This window comes from Thunnus thynnus, chromosome 15 (assembly GCF_963924715.1).
Source record: "Thunnus thynnus chromosome 15, fThuThy2.1, whole genome shotgun sequence".
NCBI classification, from domain to species: Eukaryota; Metazoa; Chordata; class Actinopteri; order Scombriformes; family Scombridae; genus Thunnus; species Thunnus thynnus.
In genome coordinates, this window is record NC_089531.1 from 25196697 (window position 1) to 25223397 (window position 26701).

At 38.8% G+C, this 26701-nt stretch overlaps 1 protein-coding gene across 1 annotated transcript in view; it reads left to right on the forward strand.

Annotated features, from left to right (window-relative positions):
- The first annotated feature begins 5873 nt into the window (after positions 1-5873).
- Positions 5874-26701, forward strand: part of khdrbs3 (KH domain containing, RNA binding, signal transduction associated 3) — a 106630-nt gene continuing 85802 nt past the window's right edge. Inside the window, exon 1 of the mRNA XM_067611528.1 lies at positions 5874-6298. Within this exon, the coding sequence (XP_067467629.1) occupies positions 6208-6298 (91 nt within the window). The 5' untranslated portion in view covers positions 5874-6207. The remainder of the gene's footprint in view (positions 6299-26701) is intronic.

Sequence of the window (26701 nt, forward strand, 5' to 3'; positions counted from 1 at the left end):
TTTGTTCTGATGGAACATGTCATGCTTGGTAACATTTCTTGCATTTACTCAGTTATTGCAGTTATGGATTGCACTTTTATACCTATCACTGTTTTCCATATTACAAAGCAGTGTGTAGAGTAGTTTTGCATTCCAATTTCACTTCAACCTTTTTGTTGTTTTTTTATCTAATTGCCTTGTCTTAGACATTAATTTAAAAATATATAGGAAGGAAGTTGTCTTGCATGATGTTAGCTACAGATTAGTCGTATTCTGTAAAGATTTACATTCAATACATGATATTTGCATTTAAGAATCAACCAATAATCTATATAGAGATATTGTACATATTGAGGCGTTTAAAGGATTAATTTGACATTTTGGGAAATACTTAACTTTTAGTTTATTTGCTAAAAAGGGGGAAACAGCTAGTCTGGCTCTGTCCAAAAGTCACAAAATCCACCTACCAGCAAAGCTCACTAATCTACATGTTATATCTCTAAACAAAGTGTAAAAATGACTAAGCTTGCTGTCTGTGTCCTTATATTTATTTACAGTTAAATTAATATAAATTGGACAAATATGAGAGTGATGTTGGTCTTCTCATGCAAGAAAGCCAATTAGTGTATTTCCCAAATTTAGAAACTACTTCTTTAACCCATACATACAGTATTCAGGTCATATTTGACCCGTTTCAACATTTGAGAGTAATAAAAGCACCCTAAACACCTTTCTTTTTGCCTGAAATTTTATAACTTTTCCCAAAGTGTCCCGAAATACACAAAAAATGATTTTTTTTTTCTATTTTTGTGAAGATGATACACATTTTTGTACATAGAGGCTCTTCTGGGTTAAATTTGACCCATATTTATTCAAAAATTACCATTCAAAAATTATTGCCGTTTTAGGTAACACAGGATCATAATATAGCATGATTTTTTATCCATAAACAAATAGCATAAAAACTCTGCTCTCTGAAAGCTTTATTAAAATAGATTTGTAGTTCAGAAATTTGATATACAGACTAATTATGAGAGGATACTGTGAAGGGTCAGAATATGAACAGTATCTAAGGGTTAAATGTAAACCAGTGAATCAATGATCCAAACCAGTGTTTACTAATCCCATTAGAACTCTGTTTATCTCCTAAAAGTCAAATCTTGACAGCGCCCTTTACACCGTAGAAGCTTTGGCTGCTGCTCCAACCCCAGGTTTGTTAGTGGATTGATGCTGTGTGTGTGTGTGTGACCTTGGAAGCACTGCTGGGTGCCATTGATTTGTTTACCTGTGTGCTGCTGACAGTTTCTCATTACGTTTCTTTTGCACAACACTTCCAGGAGAGGAGACCGGAGTCTGCACTTCACAGCCGACGATGCGTGATCAATGTACCTGATAGATTGGCGCTGGCAATATAATTCTGTTGAATGGCTGTTTAATGGATGTGAGCGCTCCATTTAGTAGCCACAATAAGGTGCCTTTTGTGACTAAAGCAGCGTTGTGGGGCTGTATGAGGAGGAAAACAACATCTTGAGGAGATGTGTTAGAATTAGATTGGAAGACAAAAGAGTGTGGGAGAAATTGTGTTTTATTATTCTGTTATTGGAGAATATTGAAACTATTTGCAAAGTATAAAGAGAAAATGTAATTTTGCCTCATCAAGGCATTTTATATATTATGTAATATTCTTTTAGATGGCGTGCATGCAGTTTGAAGAACCTTTTAAACACAACTAGAGGATAAATACAGAAAAAAGAGAAGCACAACAATTTCCTTTGTATATGTGGGCATCTTATAATTTTGTTCTAATTTTGTAATTACCCATTAAAACTATTTTCTCCAAATACTTCCAATTTTGGATTTAAACACAAGACCTCTGGATCTCTGTAATGATGCTTTTTCCAACAAACCTGCACAGCGTACACTGGGGCTGTGGATAAATTAAACAAATTCCACCATTTCTAAAAAGTCTTTATAGCAATGAGCAAGTCTCTCATCATAGACAGATAGAAGTTTCTAACTCCAGCAGTGTTTTATTTTCAACCCCTCTCCCAAAACCCCCACAAATGCTTTCTTTTTCATGTCTCCTTAAATAATGTGAAATGGTCACAAGGAGGCAGTGTTGTCACTCTCCTGGCAGTCCCTCTGCCACCACCAAAATGTGGCGATGGAATGAATCCACTTATTCAAGGTGTTAAAAGTGCTCCTGATTTGCCACTGTAATCCTGTCCATTTCACAGGGCCAAAACAAAGTGGGAACACCCTGAAGCTTCCTCGCTTCGGGGAATACCAGTTCCTGTTCCTTCTATGACACGAAGTGACGCAGCAACCGACTCGCGGACACGTCAAGGTCTAATTACACCTCAGGTGACAAGACCCTCATGACGTCCTTTCACTGAAATGGGATTTTATGAAGATTGAAAGCTGACAAGACAAGTGCTTCCATTTAAATCAGTTAGGATTTGCATCAAGTCGGTGGGAAGAAGTCTGGAGCGCTGATTAGATCCCTGGCTCTTGTTTAGAGAGGGAGGAACATTGATTCTGAATGCACAAGTGTACAGATACAATAGTAAGAGTGAATATACCATATATGATACCTCGGGGCACAGCACAGGCTGTCTAGTTCTAGGTGTTGTCAACATCATATTTAGTGGATTGGGACAGGCTGTAGGGTGAGGACGGGGGCAACTATTCTCTAATGATCAAAATAACACTTTGTCAATGTAATAACCCACCGTTCTTCATTCTTTACACCCATCTGACAGAACATTTCTCATAGCTTTGTTTACACCAGCGCTGCTGCCCTTGTGGTCCTCTCTGACTTATATAAAAATGTTGCCTCATAAACCATGATTATTTTCATTGCGATTGATGTATTGCGATCACTTAGAGAAGTCCCTTTGGAAACACGCGTCTTGAGAAAGACGTATAGGCCCGCAACTTTGATTCAAACATCAATGACAATGTGAGGCTTTGTTTATGAAGACGGGGAGCAACAGATGGCAAGCATATCTATAAATAAGTCGTTCCTCTGAATAGGAGATTAGTGCATTTGAGCCGGTTTTAATGGTCTCTGGAAGAGATTAAAAAGTAAGCTGATTCATAATGCGTTTCTCTTTGCAGTGAATCACTCATAAACAAGAGTCTGGGAAGAATCAGTGGAAAAAAAAAATCTCAAACATGCTTAAGACAAGAAGTTATATGCATAAGAAAGCGAACATGATGCGTGTGTTCTCTGCATGGCTGCAATTTCATGAATCTTACAATGTTACCAGGTGCATCACTGGAAATTATTAATGAAAGCATTTTACAGCCTCGCAAATGACATATTGCCTTCATTTTCCTCTTGCATCTAGATCGCTGCAGACCTTTCAACCCTGCAGACCTCACAGAGCAATACGTGCATACATATTTCCATCCATTTATTTTCCATACACACTATATATGCTAACACTAACACTGCAGCGGTTATTCCAGAGTACAAATCAAGCCATAAAAGTATAATAACCAATAGCACATTCCAAAGTTCACGGAGGATATAATGTTGATAAATATAAATAAACCATCTTGGTTTTCGCCTCTGGGTCACATTTTCTCCAAGTTATTGAAATAGAATTGAGAAAAAAGTCTCAATTATATAACCAGTGCTCATCAGCCTACAGATAGCCGCCCACCTGAGGCTACCTCAGCATCCTACACAAATATTGACAGAATTTTTTATCTTCTCTCCACATTTTCTAACAAATATGAAGCTCGTATACAAATCCTATTTTTTCTGGCCGCTAAACATCCTGAATTCCCAACAAAGACAATTTTGCATTTATTGTATGTTTCCAGGAACTGCAAGGCTGAGGATGTCTTATAATGTAGATTTGTGGATGTATCTTTAGATATCTGTTGTCTGGATAAGCTCGATATCTGTCTTTTAATGACACTGTCCTTTCTCTTTTAGAAAACTGGAGACTCACCAAGTTTTGTTTTTTTTTTTGCTCTAATAATGACCAGGGCTTTATGTGGCTGTTTTGCTAAACAACAAGGTTTTCTTATTTAATGAATTCATAAACACGCCCAGGAGAAAAGCATGCTTGACCTATGAGAAGGTGAATGGATTTCCTGAGAACGATTGACAGGTTGTCCTGACAATTAAAAGCAATCAATGCCTTAAAAGAGTAAAGAGGACAATTACAGTATGTAGGCTTCTGAAATGTTCTTGTAACTGGTCCAACTGATTTAAAATATGACAGGTCAGCTGTGCCTTTGTTAACATAAATCATCTGAACATCTTTTTAATACCATACGTATAGTGATGATTAGTATGCTGAAGCCATGCACATGTGGAAAATAATTTGTACAGTCACTTCTCAACCAATTCACCCCAAAACATACTGCATATCTCACTCATATGCAAACTGATGACTGGCTATGCTATTTTCACATTTGTATCTGCTAGGTGGATCTGTCAGCAGCTGTCAGAGGTCGTTTGTATGCCTGCATCGTTCTACTTCAGTAAAACAGTGTGTGAATCAAACCTACAAATATAACCGTAGAAATGTGTTTGGCTTAATATAATATTTGTCTAGTGACTCATTTTGTGTCTGACTTGCTCATTAGTGAGTTCAGCTATCATAGTAGATGATATTTTTGTTTCCTGTCATAGTATACAGACAGTATTAATAAAGCTTTTCCACCATAGTGGTATTTCTATCGTGTCTTCTTAAATAATTTCTGTAAGGATGAGAACATAGATCTATGTTGGAGAAAAATCAGATCAAATTATAGGCTAGTAAACTACTTTAAAGGTATATGTTGAATAAATGTCCTGGGCTTATCTCACCCGATAAAACACATGCTCTTGAAATAATGCATTTACATGCATGTGCATTGACATTTTTTAAACATTGCAATCATTTCGGTGGGTGACACTTGAGGTTTTTATTGTTATTTTGTCACGCAAAGGTCACGCAACTTTCACTAGATATTTGGAAGCAACATATTCCCTCAGTGGAGATTCAGGACTGATGGTCCCTGTAAAGCTGATAATAATTTATAAGTCTTAATCACCATGGTTGGATTACTAGCCTGGAAAAGCCAGTAACTGCCCCAAAAGCCCCCAGATCCACTGTGTGTCAATCGCTTTTTGGTAATTTGATAACATGAAAAAGTACATCAACTGGATCTTGTATCACTACCTAATCTTGTTGTCTTGTCTTGTAGAGGGATATCTCAAAATGTAGTTCTAACATCTGTATTATTTTAGTTTTGTGTTCATCTGTTGAATTTTCCTACATAAAGGTATGTTTAATCAAATTACCACAAATTAGCTGACACACAGAAAACCCAGGGCTAGTTAATATTCCGGTATAGCAGTGTTGATTTGTTCTCTGTTCAAAAAAATATAAATTCAGAGTGTGCTGTAGCCTATTTGATAGGAGCTAAATATGTTCATGTAAGTTAAATATTTGCCCCGACGCCCTGAACAGGCATGTTAATCACACTTATCTCAACTACACTGTCGGTGATCACTGTGTCCCCAGATCTGTATGAGCAGGTGTGAAGCTTTAAGTGAATGGCAACGGTGAACCTTCATATGAAAAGATTCCACATTCCAAAAAGCTTTACTGTACTGCACACCTTCAAAAAGACAGTGAGCTACAGTGAGATGAGCTGCTGTACAGATATTTAGAATAATTAACATCATATACAAGCAGACCGGCTTTGTCTTGACAGAGGATATCAGACGCAGGCACTTTACCTTATAGCTCTGTGTTTCTGAATCACCGCGTGGTGAGTATATGATAATGATATGGTAATGGCGGGATTCAGCACCGCGGACAGCTCCTGCGTGTCGCTCCGCCTCCTCCACCGGCTGCGTGTGGCGGGCGGCGACCAATAGCTGCGGCTGCCTCAGTTTACCACTGGATACATCAGAGGGAGCTTCAAAGAGCTTGGAACCTCACTCCTGCTGTGATGCGTAGCGGGGCTCTGCGGGCTGAGCAACACTTCGATGGGATAAAACCTCCCGGTCACATCTAACCGCTCAGTGTGTGTGTATGTGTGTGAATGTATGTGTGTGCCGAGAGGACAGAGGACATTACCGCCCGCGTTTTTTTTATTGCTTCACAGAAATAGCTGGCGGTGCCCTAACTTGGAGCTGGTTGGACGTTGAGCAAGTTTTGTATTTTTATTTGCTTGAATTACATTTGAGTCGTTTGCTTGGAGTCAAAGGCAGAGATGGGGAGCGAAAAGTACTTGCCGGAGCTTATGGCAGAGAAGGACACGCTGGATCCGTCTTTTCAGCACTCCATGCGGCTACTGGATCAAGGTAAATGTCCGTGTTTGAGTCTCTCTGAAAGTCCTTTATCCATACTGCAGCTCCTCTGTAGAGTTACAGCAGATATTGGCCATTTCTAAAAATCAAATGAAAATGATGGAATACTTGGTTTATGAGCCAGGACAGTTTGAGTCTATAGCACAATGTTCAGGTTTAAAGTAAACGCTCAGTAAAGGTGGCTTCAGGCTACATGACACCACCAGTCCGCCTACTTCAAGTTATAAATAAGAGGTTTGTGGGTCTGCTTACAGTTTCCTGTTCGGTCACACTAAAATAGAGAGGTCCTCTCAGCATCATGGCTGTTTTGCCAAGTTGTTATGCAGCAAAGGTGCCATAGTCAGCCTTCTGTAGTGTAGAAATCAGTGTAACAGGGCACAGGCTTGACAGAAGACACACCTGCTTCATCACTCGGACCAGAGGTTTACAAACTTTTTCATGTGAAATAGACTCTAAAGGGTGAAATTCATGCTGTTGGAACCTTTAAATGAAGATTAGCTGGTTGTTATGTGACATCAAGCAGGAAAAATGTGCATGAAGGTAGCCTATCTGATGGAAAAGTGAATAGCTTCATATATTTGAACCGAAAACCCCATTAGGCTATTTCAAATAGCATAGTATGAAATTATAGTCCACAATTTATTGATGGAAACAACAATGAGACCTTTAAACACTAAAACCACTTGACATCCCAGTTTGCATGCTGCAGTCATCTCTATCCCATGCAGACATGTGTAAGCTGTGGTGGAATAATCACACTCTCATTCAAATCTACATGTGTTCCCTCCTTTGAAGAAGTGGACGTGACTGAAATGGAACTTTGAACGCATGGAGCAGCAGCAGCGCTCACAGACGCCTTAATTAATCCGTTGCTCAGCTTTCTGCTTTGAAGCTGTCGGAATTTTTCAAACACTTCTTTAGACGCAACCCATGGAGCTCCTCATGTGGGAAGTGCCAGTGCTGTAGCATCCCAAGTGCATCCTTCAAGTGCCACTCGTGGGCTTTGTCTAGAGTGTAGCAGAATGTTGTTGGCTTTAAAGGTAACAGACAGGAGCACTAGTCCACTATAAACAGTCCTGCTGCACTGTTACTAATTCCATTTAACCCCCAGATGCAGCTCCTGCACCAAGCTGTTTTTATTCTATCTGGCTGTCTGACAGTCCTAGTCGCTGCTTCCCAAAGCTGGGACCTCAGCGGGTCCTTAAAAAGGTTCCAAAGGGACCCCAAGCAAAGAGAGGCATGATTAAATTTTAATGTTGTTTACTTGCTGGAGTTAACCAAAACAACAAACAGAATGACTTTCTGATTAAACTGTCACCTTCAGAAACTACAGTATGAATATACATTTACTTTAGGGCAGCAACTATTGTAATTTCATTTCTCATTAATCTCCATTAATCGATTTACTGTTTATTCTGTAAAATGTTAGAAAATAGTGAAAAATGTCCCTCGAAGTTCCCTAAAGTGCAAAGTGCTGTCTTCAAATTGCTTGTTTGGTCCGACTAACAGTCCAAAGATATTCAGTTTATAATGAAGAGTATAAAGAGTATAAAGAGTAAAGTAGCAAATAAATATGTAGGATTTTTGCTTGAAAATAACTGAAATGATTTGAATTGATTAATCCTTTCACCTTGAAGTCACTTTATGACATTTTTACAAAATGTAAAAATCTTCATTTCTAATATAAACAGATTTAATCAGATTAAAATGGGCATATTAATTGCATTTTGGAAATGCTGGTGGTCTAGTTGTTAGTCACTGATATGAAAGAGCATGATGCTCCTGCAGTATCTCTAGATAAAATAATTCTATATGTGGCACATGCTTCACTGTAGAACACCTGTTTAAAACTCATGGATTCTTTTTTATTAACCTCCAAACAGTGTGTAATCACCTTTTGTGATGTGTAAAATGAAATCCCTCACAGAATCTTCTATTCATTCAGTGTATGTTGGAGAAATGGATGTAATGGCCTCAGTCATATCAGTGGCAGATTTTGAGTCTTGTTTGAATGAATAGAGTTGGGTTAATGCAGAGGCAGGAGAGCATCTCTGGATATCTCTCAGTGGGCTGATTCATATACTGTAAGGTAAATTCACTCCAGTCTGAGGAAGAGCGGTCCGTGTTTTACTCAGCACTTTTTGTTATCGGCTGGTTTCGTTATTCAAATCTGGGTTAGTCTCTTTATTTTCCTACGAAGGAATATTCTCCTCACTGAAAGAAAGATTGGTGCAATGAATACTTAATGCCAGTTGAAAGACACTTACCAACCACTTCCTTGACAGAGTCTTTCTGAAAATCTTTTATCCATACTGCGGGTTCTCTGTAGAGTTACAGGAATAGTTGGTGTGTGAGCCAGGACAGGCTAAAAAAAAGGAGACTTGTAGAGTAAATGTTCCCGTGTTTTACATTCAAATAGCTTTACCTAACACAAGTTCTTGATAGAAGACTTCCAATAAAGTTAGTTTGTGATATTTATGGTGAGGGCAAAGATTGCAGTTGAAAACCATTGCGAGAGGCAGAATTAATCCGTGACATTTTATGAAGTAAGCAGAACTCTGCGGTGCACAAAATTTGGCCGAAACAGTCTGCCGCAACTCCAAAACTGTAAATACTGTTATCTCTCTCTTACACAACAGATGGAACACGATGCAGCTTAATAGAGCACTTCTTCTGCCATCTTGCTGATGAGTTCTGGAGTTGATTATGCAATTGGCAGGGGATGCAGGGAACAGAGAAAGAGTAACTAGAGTTACTGCATGCAAACGGAGAATATGAGATTACTCCAGGTCTGGAGAGACTTCCATTCACTAGAAATTAGGGAAGCATTGTGTTCGAAGCTCGGGGACTGGGCGGGCTGCTTTGATAAGTTTGGGCCATTTGCGGAGCTCCTCTCCCACAAGGACCATATCTCTGCCCTTGTGACGAGCCTCATACAGTCAGCAGCAGACACTTGGAGCTGAAGAAATATCTTAAGCCAAAATAAGAGACATGCAGGACCAGCAGCCTACATGAAATGAAAAATCCTCAGCAGCATACTAATGAGTGATTTCTAGGTGTAGAAACACCTCGGGTGGCATGAAGTGCATCTGTTATTTACATGAAATGAGTGCAAGCCTAAGGTACACAGGGGCATGTGGACTGCAAGTGACACTTAATTCCAATATTTAACTTTTTTGAGTGTTAAAGGTAAAGTGTGTAAGATTTAGTGGCATCTAGCGGAACGGACTTGGCAGAAAGAGAATATAATATTCATTAGTATTAGTACTTTAATTAGTGTATAATCACCTGAAAATAAGAATTGTTTTTGTTACTTTAGAAGGAGCTCTTTATATCTACATAGGGAGCAGGTCCCGCCATGTTGCACCGCCGTGTTTCTATAGTAGCCTAGAACAGACAAACCAAACTCACCGTAGGTTCTCCTGTATGCTTGTGTAGCAGTTATGGCAAGTGGAATCACTAACTTTGTTACACTTGGAAGGGAAGGGCCTGGGGGGTATTCAGTTTGTTGCAATCTGCAACCTCACCACTAGATGCCACTAAATCCTACACACTGGTCCTTTAAAATGTATTCTTGACCTTGGAAACAGTAATTTGACAGAAAAAAAATCTTAAACTTGGGGCTGTCACTTTTTATTCAAAATTCAGATTTTAATTCAAACATGGGAAAAAATAAAATATTCAGTCTTCCCATTACGTGCCCTGTTGTCCTGTAAACAAGGCTATTGTTCTGTGTGCTAACGTAAATGTAGAAAACTAGCGAGCTGTGCTGAATTATGACAACAAAGCATCTGAGAAATAATATGTTGATAAAGGTAATGTTGATGTTGTTTTCTGGCTTTGTAAAATACACCTGCCTCACAGTAAAGTTAGCTTGTCAGGCAGGGGAGGCACCGCAGATTAACAGAACATCAGGTCTACACCTGAGTTTAGGATTAAGCCACATGGCTAGTACTGTAAGTGTATCTTGAGTTACATTTTTTGTGTTTTGGTGAAACTATTATTTTCGGTTAATCGATTTAATCTTTAAAATGTCAGAAAATAGTGAACATGCCCGAGGCTATGAAAATCTTATTTTGTCTGACAAACAGCCTGAAATGCAAGGATTTGAAATTTGTAATGATATAGAACAGAGAAAAATATGCTTGATAAATAATGTAAACATTTAAGGGATTGTCAAAATTCTGGACAATTAAATTTTTTTCAGTGTAACACCTGCACACTGACTCCAAACTACACAGTCGTTTAAATGGACAAGTTTTTGATCCCAGTTTGATCTTTTCTCAGGTCAAAATATTTAAAAATGCTCATCACATCCATACATATACTGGATACCAGTAGGCTGATTCCAACCCATCCAGAGTGATAAACCTCTCAGAACAGTTCACAATTCAATGTAGTATACAATGAAAACTACAGAGAAGTACAGAGACGATAATATGCCAAATATATCAAGAATATCAAATAAATCCCAAATATGTCAAAAGTCAGGTGTAATTAACATGAAGGAAAACATTCAATTATTGTATGTGATAAAAAGCATTAAAGTGTATTTCGACAGAAAATCTCCACTCATATCATAGTTTTTATTAACACACACTAACATACATGTATGTTACTGTTGACACTATGAGTAGTTAGTAGTCTCAACAATAATGCTTTTTAAAATGTTCATTTTTTATATACTTGATATATTTGATGTATTATTGTCTCCATTCTCCCACTTTTTTCGACTGAAGTAGACTGGATGTGAATAACACCACTTATGCATAATACATACTGTATATACTGTAGGGGCTTTTATTCATATAATAGAATTCCCATTGTTTACCCATATGATGAATATTATCTTTGTGTAATTTTCCTAGAGAAGTTGTTAATAGTTTAATAGTAGTTTAAACATGTAAAGTTCCTCCTTGCACCAGATGTATTCTGTTTATTCAGCATGTGGATGCAGAGCAGCATGCAGCCCAGTCTGAATGTTTCAGCACCTCTGGCCCACTTTGGACGTTTTAACCTCAATGCTGCACATAAGCTTCCACATCTAGTGCTTTTTAATTGGATATTCCTCAGCAGGAGCCCAGCTCAATGTTTACATTACATTAACAGCCTCTGCTAGCTTGACCATAAAGAAAAAACACCAAAAAAAACCCTACAGTATCTGCATGGACTGAGCAGGTGTGGGAAAGTATCCTTATTGCAGACATGATGCCCCATCCTTAATTCATACATTTCCATCTCATCAACAGAACAGAGGGGTATTTTTAGCTGTGCTTTAGTTTTGCCCCAAGTGAGAGCAGTTCCTGGGTTAGAATGCCCAGAAGTGAACAAAAATAAGCTTTGGCATACGATCAAAGGCAGAGATATCGTTTTGTTGGGAAAACAGTGCTTGATAGCGATAATGATCTGTGGATCTGCGGCTGGCCGACATGCTGAGCCACACAGTGAGGTGGAGGCGCAGCTACAGCGCTGAACCTGTCTGAGTCTGAGAGCTGACTGGTGATTTGACCCGCAGATGTAGTGAACTTGCAAGTGAACTGTAAGAGGGCAGACGGGGAGCTCCAGCAACCCGCTTTGCATTCAGACAAGTAGTGGAAGGCTGCTGAGCGGCGCTGTGGCTAAGAGGTGTTTGCAGAGCTCTGTCTCTGCTTTGCAGCAGCTCTCGCTGGAATCCAGGGGTGAAATGTAGGCCAGGACAGATTCCAGCTATAAAACCTAACGGCACCTCGTTTACAGACGCGACGAGTCACATGGCTGCATTGATTTCACTGCTAATGTGGGATGCATGTTCTTATTCGTGACAGCAGCAATAATGAGCCAATGATGCTGTGGTTTAGGTCTTTTCTTACTCAGATAGCCTGCAGCATCTGATAGGTTTTAATACAGTTTAAATGTCAAATCTGGAATACTACAGTGACATGAATCACCCGTGTATCCATGCTTGTAAACAAATAGAATACAGTACAGTAATGACCAATGAGAAGTGATTGAATGTGATAGTGCTGGAAGAAAGCCATGTGCAGTCATTTCCAGATTCACCTAAAAGAACATAATTGACCAAGTCTAACAACTGGTGAGAAGCCAGAAAGCAAAAAAGTGCCGAAATACAATAAACAATTAAAAGCTTGACATGTGCTGTGTATATAATTACAGCTGCACTAATCCGTATTTTAATATGAACAATGGAGCATATAACGTATTGGCCTGAATATAAGACCATATTTTATTCTGGAAATTACGTTAAAAAGGTCTCATCTTTTACGTGTTCACAACATCAGATATTCTTTTTGAATGAGTGTACCACTGTAACACCGGCTCCTACAGAAATGTGCATTATGGGTTGTTTGTAGCCTTGATGTTGCTAGGCTAGTATCTTACAGTCTGATATTGAGGCTTGTGTAACGTGTTTTTCTGCCAAGGAGGAAATAAATTCATGACGAGTGAAAATGAGTCCAAAGCGTCTTCCGACGTCTTTACTGCAGAGACGGACCGCAGACTGAATCTGTCAAGCTCCCAATTACCACTGTCACAGATGATGAGGATCGCAAAAAGACAGACAGTGTGAAAAAAGCTAACTGTCAGAGAAAATAATTTTGACCGCTTTCAAGATCCTGACAGGAGAGTGTGTGACTATACTGTGGTATATCTTCAAAAAGTCTTTTTTCGAAAAACAGGTGTTTGAAACTGGAGGTCACCTTATATTTGGGCAAATATTGCACTATGTGTAATGAGAAAGAGGTTGCTCAGAGTTTAAAACCCTAGGGAAAATACACCTAACTGTGATGTTCCCCTCTGCTTTAGGCAGCATTTTAGCATCTTTCAGCTCATTGTTTTGATTCTACCTATTTGTTTCTCTCACGCCACTCTCCTGAAGCTTATTTACAGCTGTAGCAGGACACTGTTTTAAGAAAAAGACTGTGATAAAGTGACTGTATGTCACCTGACCAGCACACAAGAGAATGCAGACAAAGTTAGCAACAAGCTGCTAGCTAAAGAGACAGATAGTTCCCTCAGTATGAGTTGGAGAAGGAGAGTGAATGTTGTGCTTACATTCATCTGGTTGCCAGAAACATGACTGCATGTCTCCTGAATGTGCAAACAGGCACTAACTTGATAATTTTGTGTTAGTTTACAAGGCCGTACTACACTGATTTATTTGCTTTCTGAGGAGTTCTGCCTCCAAGTGTCCAGAAAGGCTTTAACTAGCTTCCCAGTGTAATACACATGCTTTATTCAGGCTAGGTAATACTTTTTTAGTATTGACTGAAATGTGTCTTTTGTGCTGAAAACTGTAAGGTAGTGAAAGTTAGCAGCTCCTTCTCTCTTTTTTTTTCTGGACCTATTTCCTGCTCTAATCAAGCTAGAAAACAGTAATTAATAATTGCGTCACTCCTCTCCAGCTGTTGTCTCATTACTCTTTTTCTCGCATCTCAATCGTCGTCAACGCCATCCCATCACCATATTGCATAGGATACAGTCTCCACCTGGTGCAAAGCTTGCCTCAGGCTCAGCTTGTTGATTTAATGTGGAGACTGTCAAATGTCCATGTTGAACATGTTCTCCGGTATAAATGCTGCATTCATATTTCAAATACCACGAAGATGTGCATTTTCCTCCTCCACCTGCACGCATACATTGCTGAGGGCCTGCCTTAAGCTGTCTGCTAGAGGAGACTCTCAATTAAAGCGGCCAGCCAAGGCAGCTTTAATAATGCAAAGTGCACTTGTTCAGGTAGGAGCCTATGCTGGAAGCTGATATTACACATCTCAGTTAAGGAGATCATTTAGAAGTGTGTTGCTAGGTCTTTGGTACAGCTGGGTATCCTTTGAAATGTTTTAATACTAGAACTGCTGATAAGATACTTTAGTTTCTGCACCAATACCGAAACTATACTTTTTTTGATACCTCACTTTGAGTTTTTGTGTTAATTTAACAAAAGAAGTTCTCTAATGTTAAACATTTAAACACAAGCCGTCGTACTGGAACATTTCCTAAAAAAAAAAAAAAATTAAAAAATTAAAATTCACCCGAGCAAGGCTACAACAGCATTAAATGCCAACGTTGGGTACTTGACAGTTTTCGAGCAGGCAAGGAAAGACCTTTAATTGCAGGATGAATTCAGAGAAGAGCACATGTCCTCACCTCAGCAATATATCCTCCGATTAAGGCCTCTCCGCATCACTTCCAGATTCATTAATCATCATTTTAATGATAGTGATAATGTTCTCTGCAGTACTGCCCAAGACAGGACGCAGACAGACTGGGATTACACTGGATTAGTTTGAAAAGCAGAAGAAAAACCCCCAGACTGTATCAATCTGTTTACTGTGCCTGAGGCTGAGAGACAAAGGGAGATGGGGGACAGAAAAGAAAGAGAGAGTAGGAGTGAGTTGGCAGCACTGTAGAGAACGTAAGAGTCTTTTACCCGAGGGAAAGGTTATTTGTAAGGGGATTGTACCAAAGTCAGTTACAAAAGGGAAAATGCAATCAGAGGGAAGGGGGACGAAAAAATGGAGGAGCAGAATGGAATGGGAGTTTGAAATCGAAAAAAAAAAAAAAAAAAGCGGTTATGGGAGTGCTTTCATAGATGAGTTAGTGATAAGTAAAAAAAAGTTCAGATGTCTTAAAACAAAATATAAAAACTCACTCTACTGCTTTCATACCATGTACCTTAATCTCATCATTTATAACTAAAACACCTCCTCAGTGAGCATATACTGCACTTAAAGGTGATGAATCGGGAGGAGTGGCGCATTCCATACATGACTAAATCATTGTCATTACTGCTGTGATGAAAGACAAATGTGATTTTCCACTTCGTCAAAGGGTAGGAGTGGTGTAAATTCATTACTTTTACACCGTGGAGGCTTTCCAAACACCGCACGCGTACAGTTCCATCCTTTTTAACGATAAAAGCGTTTTATTTTCGTCTCAGATTCAGTAGGAAATGAGAAATATTTTCTGCACTAAACTGCACTATTACAGTTAATATTTGACTTTGGAGCTTGTCTTTACTTGAAGGGGTCCTTTCTGCGCCCCTGTCTTGATCTCCCCCGTGACAGCCGCGGCTTCCCTTTCCCTCTTCTTTATTTATGTCGTTTTGTGTGGTTGGCACCTCTATAGAGAGGATTGCACTGGATTAGCTTCTCCGCCTTCCCAACTGATCCGATCCATTTTGTGTAATCCAACTCAATTTAATTATGTTTATCGTTCCACCTCGCTGGTGCCGAGGAGCAGCAGCACACCTCTACCGAGATAAGCCCGGGGACCTTGTGCCTTTTTGCTGGCAGAGTGTCTGCCTGAGCCTGTTGCTTTATAAACAGATGGTGTAAGTCACCTACACTCTCAGTAAATAATGTGTTTGGTGCAATATTATGTTAACAGAGCTCTCCTCAAACATCGGTGTGACATGGACAAAAATATCCAAGGTTGGAGATCATAACCTCAGTTTTTTTTGTTGTTGTTGTTGTTGTTATGTGAATTTGTACAGTTTAGCAGGCTCTCCATCCTTTGCTCCCTCTGATGTTGGGAGAATTAATGTGCCTGCTATGCATACTGTGTACCAGGCTCAGAAAACACTGGCCTATATATGAACCGCTTTTGAAACTGAGTGATGAATTGTTGTGATTTTATCTCATATGTCTTGTTTTGTTTGTTTCTTTTCTTTTTTTATATGCTACAAACCCTCTCGTGAAATAAAGTTTGAATTTACAATCTTCCTCCATTACTTCCGCGAGTCTAATCCTTCGCATGTGATATCGAAAAGCGCACAATAAAAGCCCTAAAAATACTTTTTCAAGCACTATGTAGTCAGCGGACACAGTTCAAGAGCTCACAGAGAGCCTGACCATGTTGGGAAATTGGACTTTTTCTTCCTTCTGAATGTAGCAATTGTGCAGCAAACAGCGTTAAATTTTGTTGCGAGATTAAATGTATTCAGGCCTTTGGGCTACTGATCTCACAATTACTATATGGGTGAGAAATGGGTGAGAAATGCCTCCAATCCAGTCTCACACACACACACACACACACACAGCCCGTGTCGGTGTAGTCGACCACACTGAGCAGCAGATGTTACAGTACGACGAGTAGTGAGGATGAGAGGAGAGAATAGAGCCTGCTCTGTTTTCTGTCTTGAATGCCTCTGTAAAAACTCTGGTTTAATACACCGGGGCTCTTCTTGTTTTATATATTTTTTTTATTTTTATTAGGTTTTTTAATAGGGGGAGTTGTGCTGAGCTATACCACACTGTTTTCCTAAGGAGCCCTTTCATAGCAATGCACACAAAGAAACCAACAAAGGATAGTTTCACATTGTGTATGTCATGTAGAAAATGGATATTGCAAATCCCATTAGAATAAAAATAACATTCTTTTGTCACCACGCATAGAAAATAATTATTATTTTGATGTAATGGAAAGAAACAAAAAAGTCCCCGAACGTCACCATTCTTTCATAAGCGACCATTAACGGCATTCATCTTCTTTGGTGTGTTAAGTATTAAATGTCCTGCTCACCTTTTTGAAAACAGAAGAAGAAGCAGAGGCTTTGGTGGTGGTGGTGGTGGTGGTGGTGGTGGTGGTGGACATGAATCTTTAATGAGTGAGGGCGGTGGGATATCAGTAAATGAAAGTTAAGTGCATTTTCTGGGTTTTTAGAGCAGGAAAAGTTATCCCGTAATGTACCGAGAGAGGAGGAGAGATGGATGCTCATTTACCACCAGTGCCAAGAGACTTTTCCTCATGTCCTGCTGGGCCGCTTGCTTCGCTGTGTCTCCCGTCTCTATTTTAAGAGCCTGATATTAAAGCCTAATTGTGTTCAGACTTTTTAGGGACATCTCCCTCTGTTTCTTGTACCCTTTTTTTTTCTCTCTCTCTCTCTCTCATATGACATGCAGACAACATCATTAAATATAAAACAGCAGTGTATGTAATTTTTATGTGTTGGAATGGCTGCTTTTAAAATACTTAGCGAATGATCTCATCCCCTCATTTCTGTTAATACAACATAGCAACCAGATGCAACCTGTGTATTGTTTGGTTTTTTTTGTCACCTTGTTAACAGGTGCCTACTGTTGCAGCTGGCTGTAAAACATTCATTACTGTAAGTCTTAAAGGCAAACCATAAACAAGGGGTCTGATCAGGATATACAACCCTCATAACAAGCACAGTTATCCACTCTCTCCTCGGTAATAAAATGGCTCTGTCGCCGCTTGTCTTGCTTGACACTCAAGCTGATGGCTCATAGTGAATATGCTCCTGCACTGTGCCATTTGGCAGCACTTCTTGTTAAAGTTTGACCTAGGGTTTGCCCAATAAGCAGGCTTGTTAAAGTTTGACCTGGAAGTGGATCTCTGTCTGTCTGCTTGTTAATCTGTCTCTCTCTCTCTCTGCAGCTATCATTAGTCTGTGGAAAAGATTTGCAGTTTCTATGGAGTCTGTTTTTTTTGGGTTTTTTTGTATATCCTCAGAAAAAACAAAGGCCTTGCAGCATACTGTTAGCAGTACATGGCTCTCACAAAAGGAACAGATTGGAGTTTTAATTATACAAACCTTTATTTAAAAGGCACAGCTGTTCTGCATGCAGAAATTATCTGGGCAGAGCCAAAGAACCAGTGTTATTTGTATGTTGCTTAATACTGATAAAAAAAGACTTTTAATATAACAACTTGACAATAGGAAATATAATTACCCCAAAAATAATTACACTAGTTCCAAGTGCAGTTTTTCTTGTTTCAGAAGTTTTCCATAATGATTATCAAAACTAAGTGAGGCATTTGAATCAAGAAAATGACAATTCTAGGAAATTCTTGAGACCTATTGATTTGTATTTTAACCTAAAGGATAAGGCTGGCATTATTCTCTATTTTTTCTTATTGCTAACAAAATTGCATTAAAAGACTAAAACCAACAATGTCTCTTAATACTAGAATCACCCCATGATGTTTTTTCATTTGCATGTTATGATGTTTTAATAAAATATTCATGTCCCTCAGTCTTTTATTTTACTAAAATAGTATTGTTAGTATTGTTTCCAGATTAGAAACATGGGCATTTATACCTATAAGCGCCACCTGTATATGAAATGCGTTTATTTCCACATTCATGTTTAAACATTCTAAGTTGCTAGGCAACGGAGTTGGAGTGTGTGATCTGACAACTACGTCAAGTCATAATTAAATTATAAAAGGGCCAGAGGAGAATGACCTGCAAAAAAAAACCTTCACCAGGTTCTTGTAGTGCAGGAAAGCTGACTGTGGAAAATGCACAGTCAAGGTGCTGAATGTCTGCTCAGAGTGTGTTCAGATGAAGATGATTTATCCTACTCACAAATGTTCATTGTGTGTAAAACTTATATTTAGTTTATTCATTATTCATTCATTTTTATTTGGTATGTTACCATCTATTGTTAATAGACTATTTAGCCTTATTTGCATGTTGCCTCACTCTGGTTTCATGACTAGAACATCAAAAGAGAAATATATAAGCTATTTGCATTATGATGTGATGTTATACATTTTAAAAAAAATAAAGCTTTAATGGTTACCTCATGTTTCTTGGTGATATCTTATTCACAGACAGTTAAAATGTCTAAATTAATAATTGGTTAGGTGAAATTGTGCGCTTGACTTTGTCATGTCGATTTTGTTGTGACATTAAATCATCCATAAGTGCGGCAGTTGTTTATTGTTATTATTATGGCTTATTATTGTCCATTTTGGGACAATGATAATAGGCTACTTTGATGAATGTCATTTTATAATAAAATCACACCACCAAAATATGCAAATATTCCTTCTAATACTCATTTTCTGTGTCATTTTGGATGAATTATATTGACCTCCATACAAAGTGATTGGTGCTCTTAAAGACACTTAGATTATAAAACAAGAGGACCAAAACATAGGTGATGATTAAACAAACTCATTTTGTGACTTAAGACATTCTTTTGTGAAGACATTGCCTTAATACATTGACAGAGTACATTTTTTAGTATTAGAAATGCGGTAGCCAGGAGCATGGGTAAATTTTACCTGTTGGTGGTTTTATGTATATAGCGCCCCCTGGCAGCTTTAGTGTTAATACTTTACAACTTCCCTCCCCTGTCTGTGGCCCTCAAAAAAACCTGTTTGTAATGTTTTTATCAAACATTACAGGGGTAAATAGTATACATTTGGCAGGGACTAACTGCAAGGTTGGTTGGTGAACCACTGTAGTTGGTGAGCTAATCACTAACCCACTAATGATAGTCAGTCACAATACCTCCTGGAGCTTCTCTCTGTTTTCTCTCTACTGTTCGGTTTATTTCTCCTTGGCATTTTGTTCACCACTGCGCACCATTTCATTCAATGAAAGGTTATTGAAGAGAGAAAATAAAGCTCTAAGACCTAACGAGCCTTCTAACAATGAGTTAGCAAACTCGTTTGCTCGTTAGCTTAGCTCTGTCACTAGCGGGACAATAACCTCACACAGCTTCTTCAAAAGACACACAGTATACGTATGATTGACTCCTGTCTCATGACTGTCTGCAAACCATTGCTCTTTTGTGGAACAGTTTCAATCCAATAAAGGAAGATGAATAAACGTGATTGGTTTGACACAGTTTATAAGCTATGATGGCTTTCTCCATTCTGTACTCAGTCAGCACTGTCAAAGCTGCTTGAGACTGGTCAATGGTGCATAGCCATGGCTCAGATTTCACCAAAATTGGACTTGATGTGAAAAATCCACGCAGATTTACTTCACCTCCTGCGAGCCTATCCACTGATTGCGACATTTCTTTTTGGAATTAATTGAATTTGCCTCAAAATTTTGCAGTATAAAATCCTGGTGTGTCCAGGCCCTTATTCACTAATTATGGCAGCAGGACAGTGTATGTGGGACTGACTCAAAATAAACTAGAGTGCCCATGTTCATTGTAATGTAGGAACATGTCATCCAGTACAACAGTGTGGCTCATTGGTGTGCTTTTAATAGTATTTTGACAACAATGGAGCTCTATGGCACAGAGGAACAAGATGTATCAGGTTTTTGATATGCAGGTAATACTTGTTAGTTGGATCTATTCTTTGTTGCATTTGGTCTTTTCATGGCATTTGGTGACAGAAAATAGAATTTCACCAGCCTCCTCTTTAAAGTATCTTAAATGAATGACTATATTCTGTATTAAGAAAATAAAATTTTAGGACTTCATAAAAAGCAAAACATGTTAAGATGGATTTTTTTGCAGTGCACAGCAGCTCTGTCACTGAGAGATATTTATAAAAACTCCAATTGCTGCAGCTGCAGCTACTTATTAGGCAACTCATTCATTAGTGACAGGATCACAAGTATCACAACTCAATTCCTCTCTGTCATATGCAATGCATCTTTGGCAGAGATGACTGTAATTACAGCGAGCATGCAGTCCACACAGCCAACGCCTCCTGAGCAGGCGTGTCGATGGGAGGCTGCAAGAGGTGAACGGATAGAAATCAAGTTTATAGATCTGTGGTTCGCGTGCGCTCAACCTTCCACCGGAGGGCCGGGGTTTTAATTGCTGTCTGACCAGGGCTGGTTCTGTGTGAAGATGGGCCACGTTGATATGAGAAGTAGGGGGAAGGAATGGTTTTCTTTCTTTGTGGTTGTTGTATTGACAGCTTCTCATCCTGGAGGAGCTGATAAGAACACAGGACCCAGGGAGACACACAGAGGAGTGGATTGCATTTCAGGGCCAGGAATCAGAGCTGTTTTCGGGGTCTAGTCAGCCTTAGAGGTCCTGCGCTGGCAGTCATATCCAGCATCCGAGGACACAAAAGCGGGCTGAAATCTCACAGAGGCTAACAGTATTACTGCAGGTCCGCAGCTGAGGGAGAAAATGCCAGAGCAGGTGGCATGCATGAGCAAAGAGCTTGTAACCTTGTAACATAAGTGAAACAGCTGCATGCGCGAGGAGCATCGTATTCAAAATCAATGAGGGAAAGTGCATTGATTTACAAAACAAAACACAAACACAAGGGACCTTGCTGCATGCTTTATGTTAGGTCAGTGTTTCAGCACTGCTTTGTATACTAGAGCATCTGCTCAGACACATTTGAACAGAAACAAAGGGATGTTAATGTTTGCTCCCTATTGTTTTACTTAGTTGGTATACTGTCACTAATTTCTCAAATCACCAGGCTTAATTTAGTTTGTGTTTTATTAACAATTGTAATGATAGAAAGCTGTAAGCAATGCAAGAATCATTTGTGACTAGCATAATATACAATAGTTTATTATATTGTTTAGACATATAATTGTGTGATAGTGTGACAGAATACGATTTAAAAACTGTAACTGAGAACAATGTTGAAGGCTGATCTCAGTATTTTTGTGATGTTGCTGCTCATAGTTGAAATATTTTGTCATTATTTCATCTGCCATTATGTAATACATCTTATTATATATATTCACTGTTAAGTTTTATTCTTTTCAAAGTGGAAGCGTCTCTGAAAACAGCCTTTAGAACATCATAAGACACAAGTTACTAACAGAATAATTAATTTACTGAACACTTTTGATTAAAAGTATATGATGCAAAGAAAACTTAATTTGACTAGAGACTTTTCAGATCAATTCAGCAGAGCTTCAGTCAGAGACGAACCTCCATATATCAGAGCAAGATCACATCACCGATCAATATATGATGTGTAACAAAAGCCAAATATCGGGGGACACTGATACACGTATCTAACCCCTCTGTCAAGTGACATCACTCCAAACACTTGACTTATTGCTTCTTTTACTCCTTTACACAATGCTTTTGAGGCTGGAGAATCTCCAGAGCTGTAGGACAAATTGCACTATATGTGTCATAGATCTCACTGTCAGAAGTATATTATCCCCACTGAGCTACTCAGGTCGCCCAGTGAGAGATAATTGTGACCCCCGCTGAGAGGGAAGAGCCCAACTTACAGGAGCCACCTTCCATTCATCACAAAGCACTCGTTTAAAGCCTTTTCTCTCAGAGACTAAGTGGTAATTCAAGGCTCATTCCTATGATGTTTTTTTCTTATTTCCTCTCCATCTTTGGTGCTTGTTACAGTTTAGCAGCGGTGTCCCTCGGCAGATTTCCGATGCTGTTTTCTCACAAGTTTTCTTTCGTTCAGAAATAAAGGTTTGTGGTTCACATAAGGATCAAAACCATGTCACGTTTTCTTCTGACATATGTTACACTCAACAATAGCTCCACTGTCCACTCTAGGGCTCTATTAGCTTTCTATTCATATGAAATGCAAGTGTTTTAAATGCGGTAAAAAAAGATTTTCTTTAACAAAATGTTTCTATATCAGAACTCATTGTGTGCACCAAAGCATATTTGCTTTATTTATAAAAAAGCACAAGGCACATTTCCATTGGAAATCGGTTCTTTTTAGTCTAACTGTATTTCTAACACGCATTATTCCGTGCTTTTTTCTTATTCATGAGTCAACAGTGAATTACCTGAATAAGGCAAGGTGTATTTTTAGAATATATGAGGCCAATAAGGGCTTTTTTTTTCTTAACTATTCACTCGAGTACCTGATATGTAATTGGATTTTGTCTAACCTTATCCATGAATAGAGCGTCTTTTTAAAAAAATAAAAGTTGAATTCATCGTTCAAAATCATGTTATGCTGCCAGAAACATTCCCATTAGCACCTTTTTCAACAGTGTACTATACTGAAACACTGTTGTGTTATATCAGACGCAGTGAGTGGCTAATCAAATATTTCTTATAGAAAAACGTCAAATGTCACTTGAAAAACCATGAGGGAACATATAATATTTCACATTTTTCAATTTTTCAGCAATCACATCATGTGAAGACATTTAAGTATTTGGATAGTGACACAAATCTCATTCACACGTACACACACAGCGCAGCACATGCCATCTTCACTGCAGTGTGCTGCTGTGCCAGAATCACTTCCACTTTCACTGTAGCCGTATTATTCATTTCCAGTCTACCTACTGTTCTCTTCACATAACACAAATAACCCCCCTGGCAATCGGTAGTGTCTGCCTTATTATCATATTTATTTAAAGTATCATATGACCCATTTCATTCCAACATAGATTCCTCTCGTCATGATTGAGTAGTCCCATATTTAAGGGTAGTCTCCAGAGATGCTGCTGTGCATAATGGGAACATTACTATTAAGCATAGTCACAGGCTTGTCCTTGTCATTAAAATGAGAAGAGAAACACTTCTGCTCTTCCTAACTAAGCGTTATTTTAGGTTACAATGACTAAATTATTACAGATACATTCAAAAACTGCAGACTGTAAAAACGGAGTCCTTGATCTTTCCGTAGAGGGAATGTTAGAAATCCAACTCATGCGATCAATGATCTGTCATGTAAGCAATATGAGATGAAATAGTGAATATGTTTGCCCCGTGGCTAGTGATATAGTATATAGAGTCATGTTGGTGAAAGGAAAGGGCTGCGGTGCCTCCCTTTGTAACGTGACCACTCTAATGGACCACATCTGATGAACGGTCATGATTGCACCAATAATACAAGGAGAAGTCTGCCTGATTGCCAGGTATACACATCAGCGCAAGCTTTAATGGCCGAATCTGTCACTAAATGTCTCAAGCTCGTTGACAATGGCCACTGGCCTGTGGCTGGTAATGGAAGATTAATAGCGGGTTACAGGTTCCATCTCTGATCGGAGTTATCGAATGGTTTCCCTTGGATACGTTTCTCAGGACTTGGCCATGTCTGGGCTGTATTGATCTGCTGCTTGCAAATTTATGGTTATGTTTCTTCAATTTGCACAAAGGCAAAAACATTGTTGTCTCTGCTGGCATCAGTCATTGACCTCCTGCAGATGCGGCTGCGGCAGTAGGTCTCAACTCTCTCTGTTCCTCGGTCCCAGTGGGCCGGACCCTCTCCTTTTGTGACAACATGAATGTCATAGCTGTTATTTTATCCACCTAATTAACCGTGACCTTCTCGATGCTTTACATTTAGGAAACATTTATTGCTAAGCACTGCTGCTTTAAATACTGTACATGCTGATATGATATGGCTGTCTGCATGAGAGGGGGCTGTGGGGGCAGACAACTGGTTTGTTGTTTTTGACCATTCAGCTGATTTCAAGTACATAATGTCCAGACTTTCAGGCTCTACTTGAGTTGGGGTCATGACTTTCTTATAGGAATATCTTACAGCCTTTTAGATACTAAGCTTAGCCTAACCCACCCAGCCTTACAGCCCCAAACTTTAGCCAAATTGATTTAAACTCAGCTATGGCTGTAGCTTCAGATTTAGCTCCATCTCAGCCTAGCAACCCCGGCCCGCCCTCCGTCCCAGAGCTGTCTCGTTTAGCTTCAATGCACGGGGTTTCATTACCTCTGCCTTAGTCAAATGGCTGGGAGCTCTGGACTAATATTTCAACTGAGACATAATTAATGAGATGTGCATGTCTGGTTCTCTCTCCTCGGAGCAAAGCACTGTACTACGTCTGCTGGGACTAAGTATAGGAGCTAAGAGCAGCGAGAAAAGGAGCGGACTCTTACTGCGGCTACTGAGGTGTAGCAATGGTGGAACAACGATAACAAGCCATTTCATGTTTGTTCTACTGGAAGAAAAAAAACATGCTGACTGCATTGACTTTGCATTGGCTGCACTTTGACTCTGTATTACTTGACACAGACTTTCAGACACATTTATCAGTCCAACACTCTCAACACTGAATTTATAGAGAACATGCTGTGCCTTGTATAAGATTGCCTTAAGCACATCATGGGTTTCTAAGCATACACAGTGTGTGGTGCTAACCTGTTTAGAAATGCAGGATAGAATTTAAATAGTAGAAAGTACTGTACAAGGAAATGTTCTTTAGGCAAAGCAAGAAGGAAAGGTACTGTACAGAGAAAATAATTTAAAATGCCAATTTGTGACCTCACAGTGTTTTCATCAGGGTGGAAATAATAGAAACTGATTGCACCAGATACTCTATAGGCAACACAAATTTTACAATAATCATAGATACAATTACAAATGAGTATAATGCCGTCCTATATGCAATTAAGAATCATGTCTATTGAAAGGGTTTATAATATTTTTACCTCATTCGACCCAGATATATTAAGGCATCACATTTGAAAGTGTTATTTACTATATAGTGCACTATATTTACTGTCCACCGTTTCATTTGTGTGTCTAAATTCTGAGTGTGACATTAAAACACTATGTAGTGCCCTCACAAATCCCCACATTGTAAAGACAAAGTAGCGTCCACAGTATGTGCACTAGATTCTGCTTATAATCCCATAATGCAATGTGTGATATATGCAAAAACTATAGTCAGGCAACTGTCTGTGAGGATTAAAAATGAGAGTGATTGATGTGTTTTAATTGCATAATCCTCTGTAAAGTGTCTTGTCATTGGATAATCTAGATATTTTTTCTGACGGTGTATTCATTTCTAAGCGTTTAATATACCTTTTGTCCTTGTTCTGCCTAAGAGTACCTTAAGAACTATTTTTCTGTGATCACTTGTTTCATCTTCTAGGTTCCCTGTATGTGAAACTGAATGAGCACTTGGCTTGTGCAAGTCATATCCCACATATTAAATGTTTCACAGTCACAGGTCTGAATGTGTTAAAAGCAGAATTTTATCCAAATTTCTCTCAGATATTCATGCCAAGAATGTAAGTGGTGAGACTTGGCATTGTATTTCCTGAATTCAAAGCCAGACAGAGCCTTTAAAGGTGGAGAGGGAGAGCACTAACAGTCAAATGCACGTTGTGACAATGATATTTTATGCAGTATAGGCTTTTCTAACGTTCTTGCACAGTGTTAAAGTTGTTTTGCTCATGTAGTTTATTCATTGAAAACTCTGGAAAGCAAGGTAGTAAACACAACATTTACAACAAAGCTACTTTACCACAGTGAATACAGCCCTTCAGCAACACTAAAATCATAAACAGGATATGCTATGTTTTTGCATAACAATGTTAACGATGGCTTTGCCACAGCATAACGACACAATTGTAGAAATAAAATGTAATTGTAGAAGCAGTTTCCTGGCCCTTGATCAACACTATTCCCATGTGATATAGTGTCTTCAAATTAGTAAATCCAATACAGATACTCAAAAATAACTTGTTAACTTTGTTAGCTCTGAGCTGACCTTCCACTCTGCTTCACACTCGTGTAGTCTACTGCTATAAGGTGGTTCATTATTTTTCGACTTAGTTAGATAATTTGAATTTATGATTTATCTTCATAGAACATAGCTTAGGGTGTGTTTTAGCAGTCAATAGTATGTAGTTTTAAAGTTTTATCGGTACATTTTTATATTTCACAATTTCAAATGAACAAGATTGGAAGATATTCTCTACCAGCAGCACAGTTAACACCACATAACATGTGCATGACCTT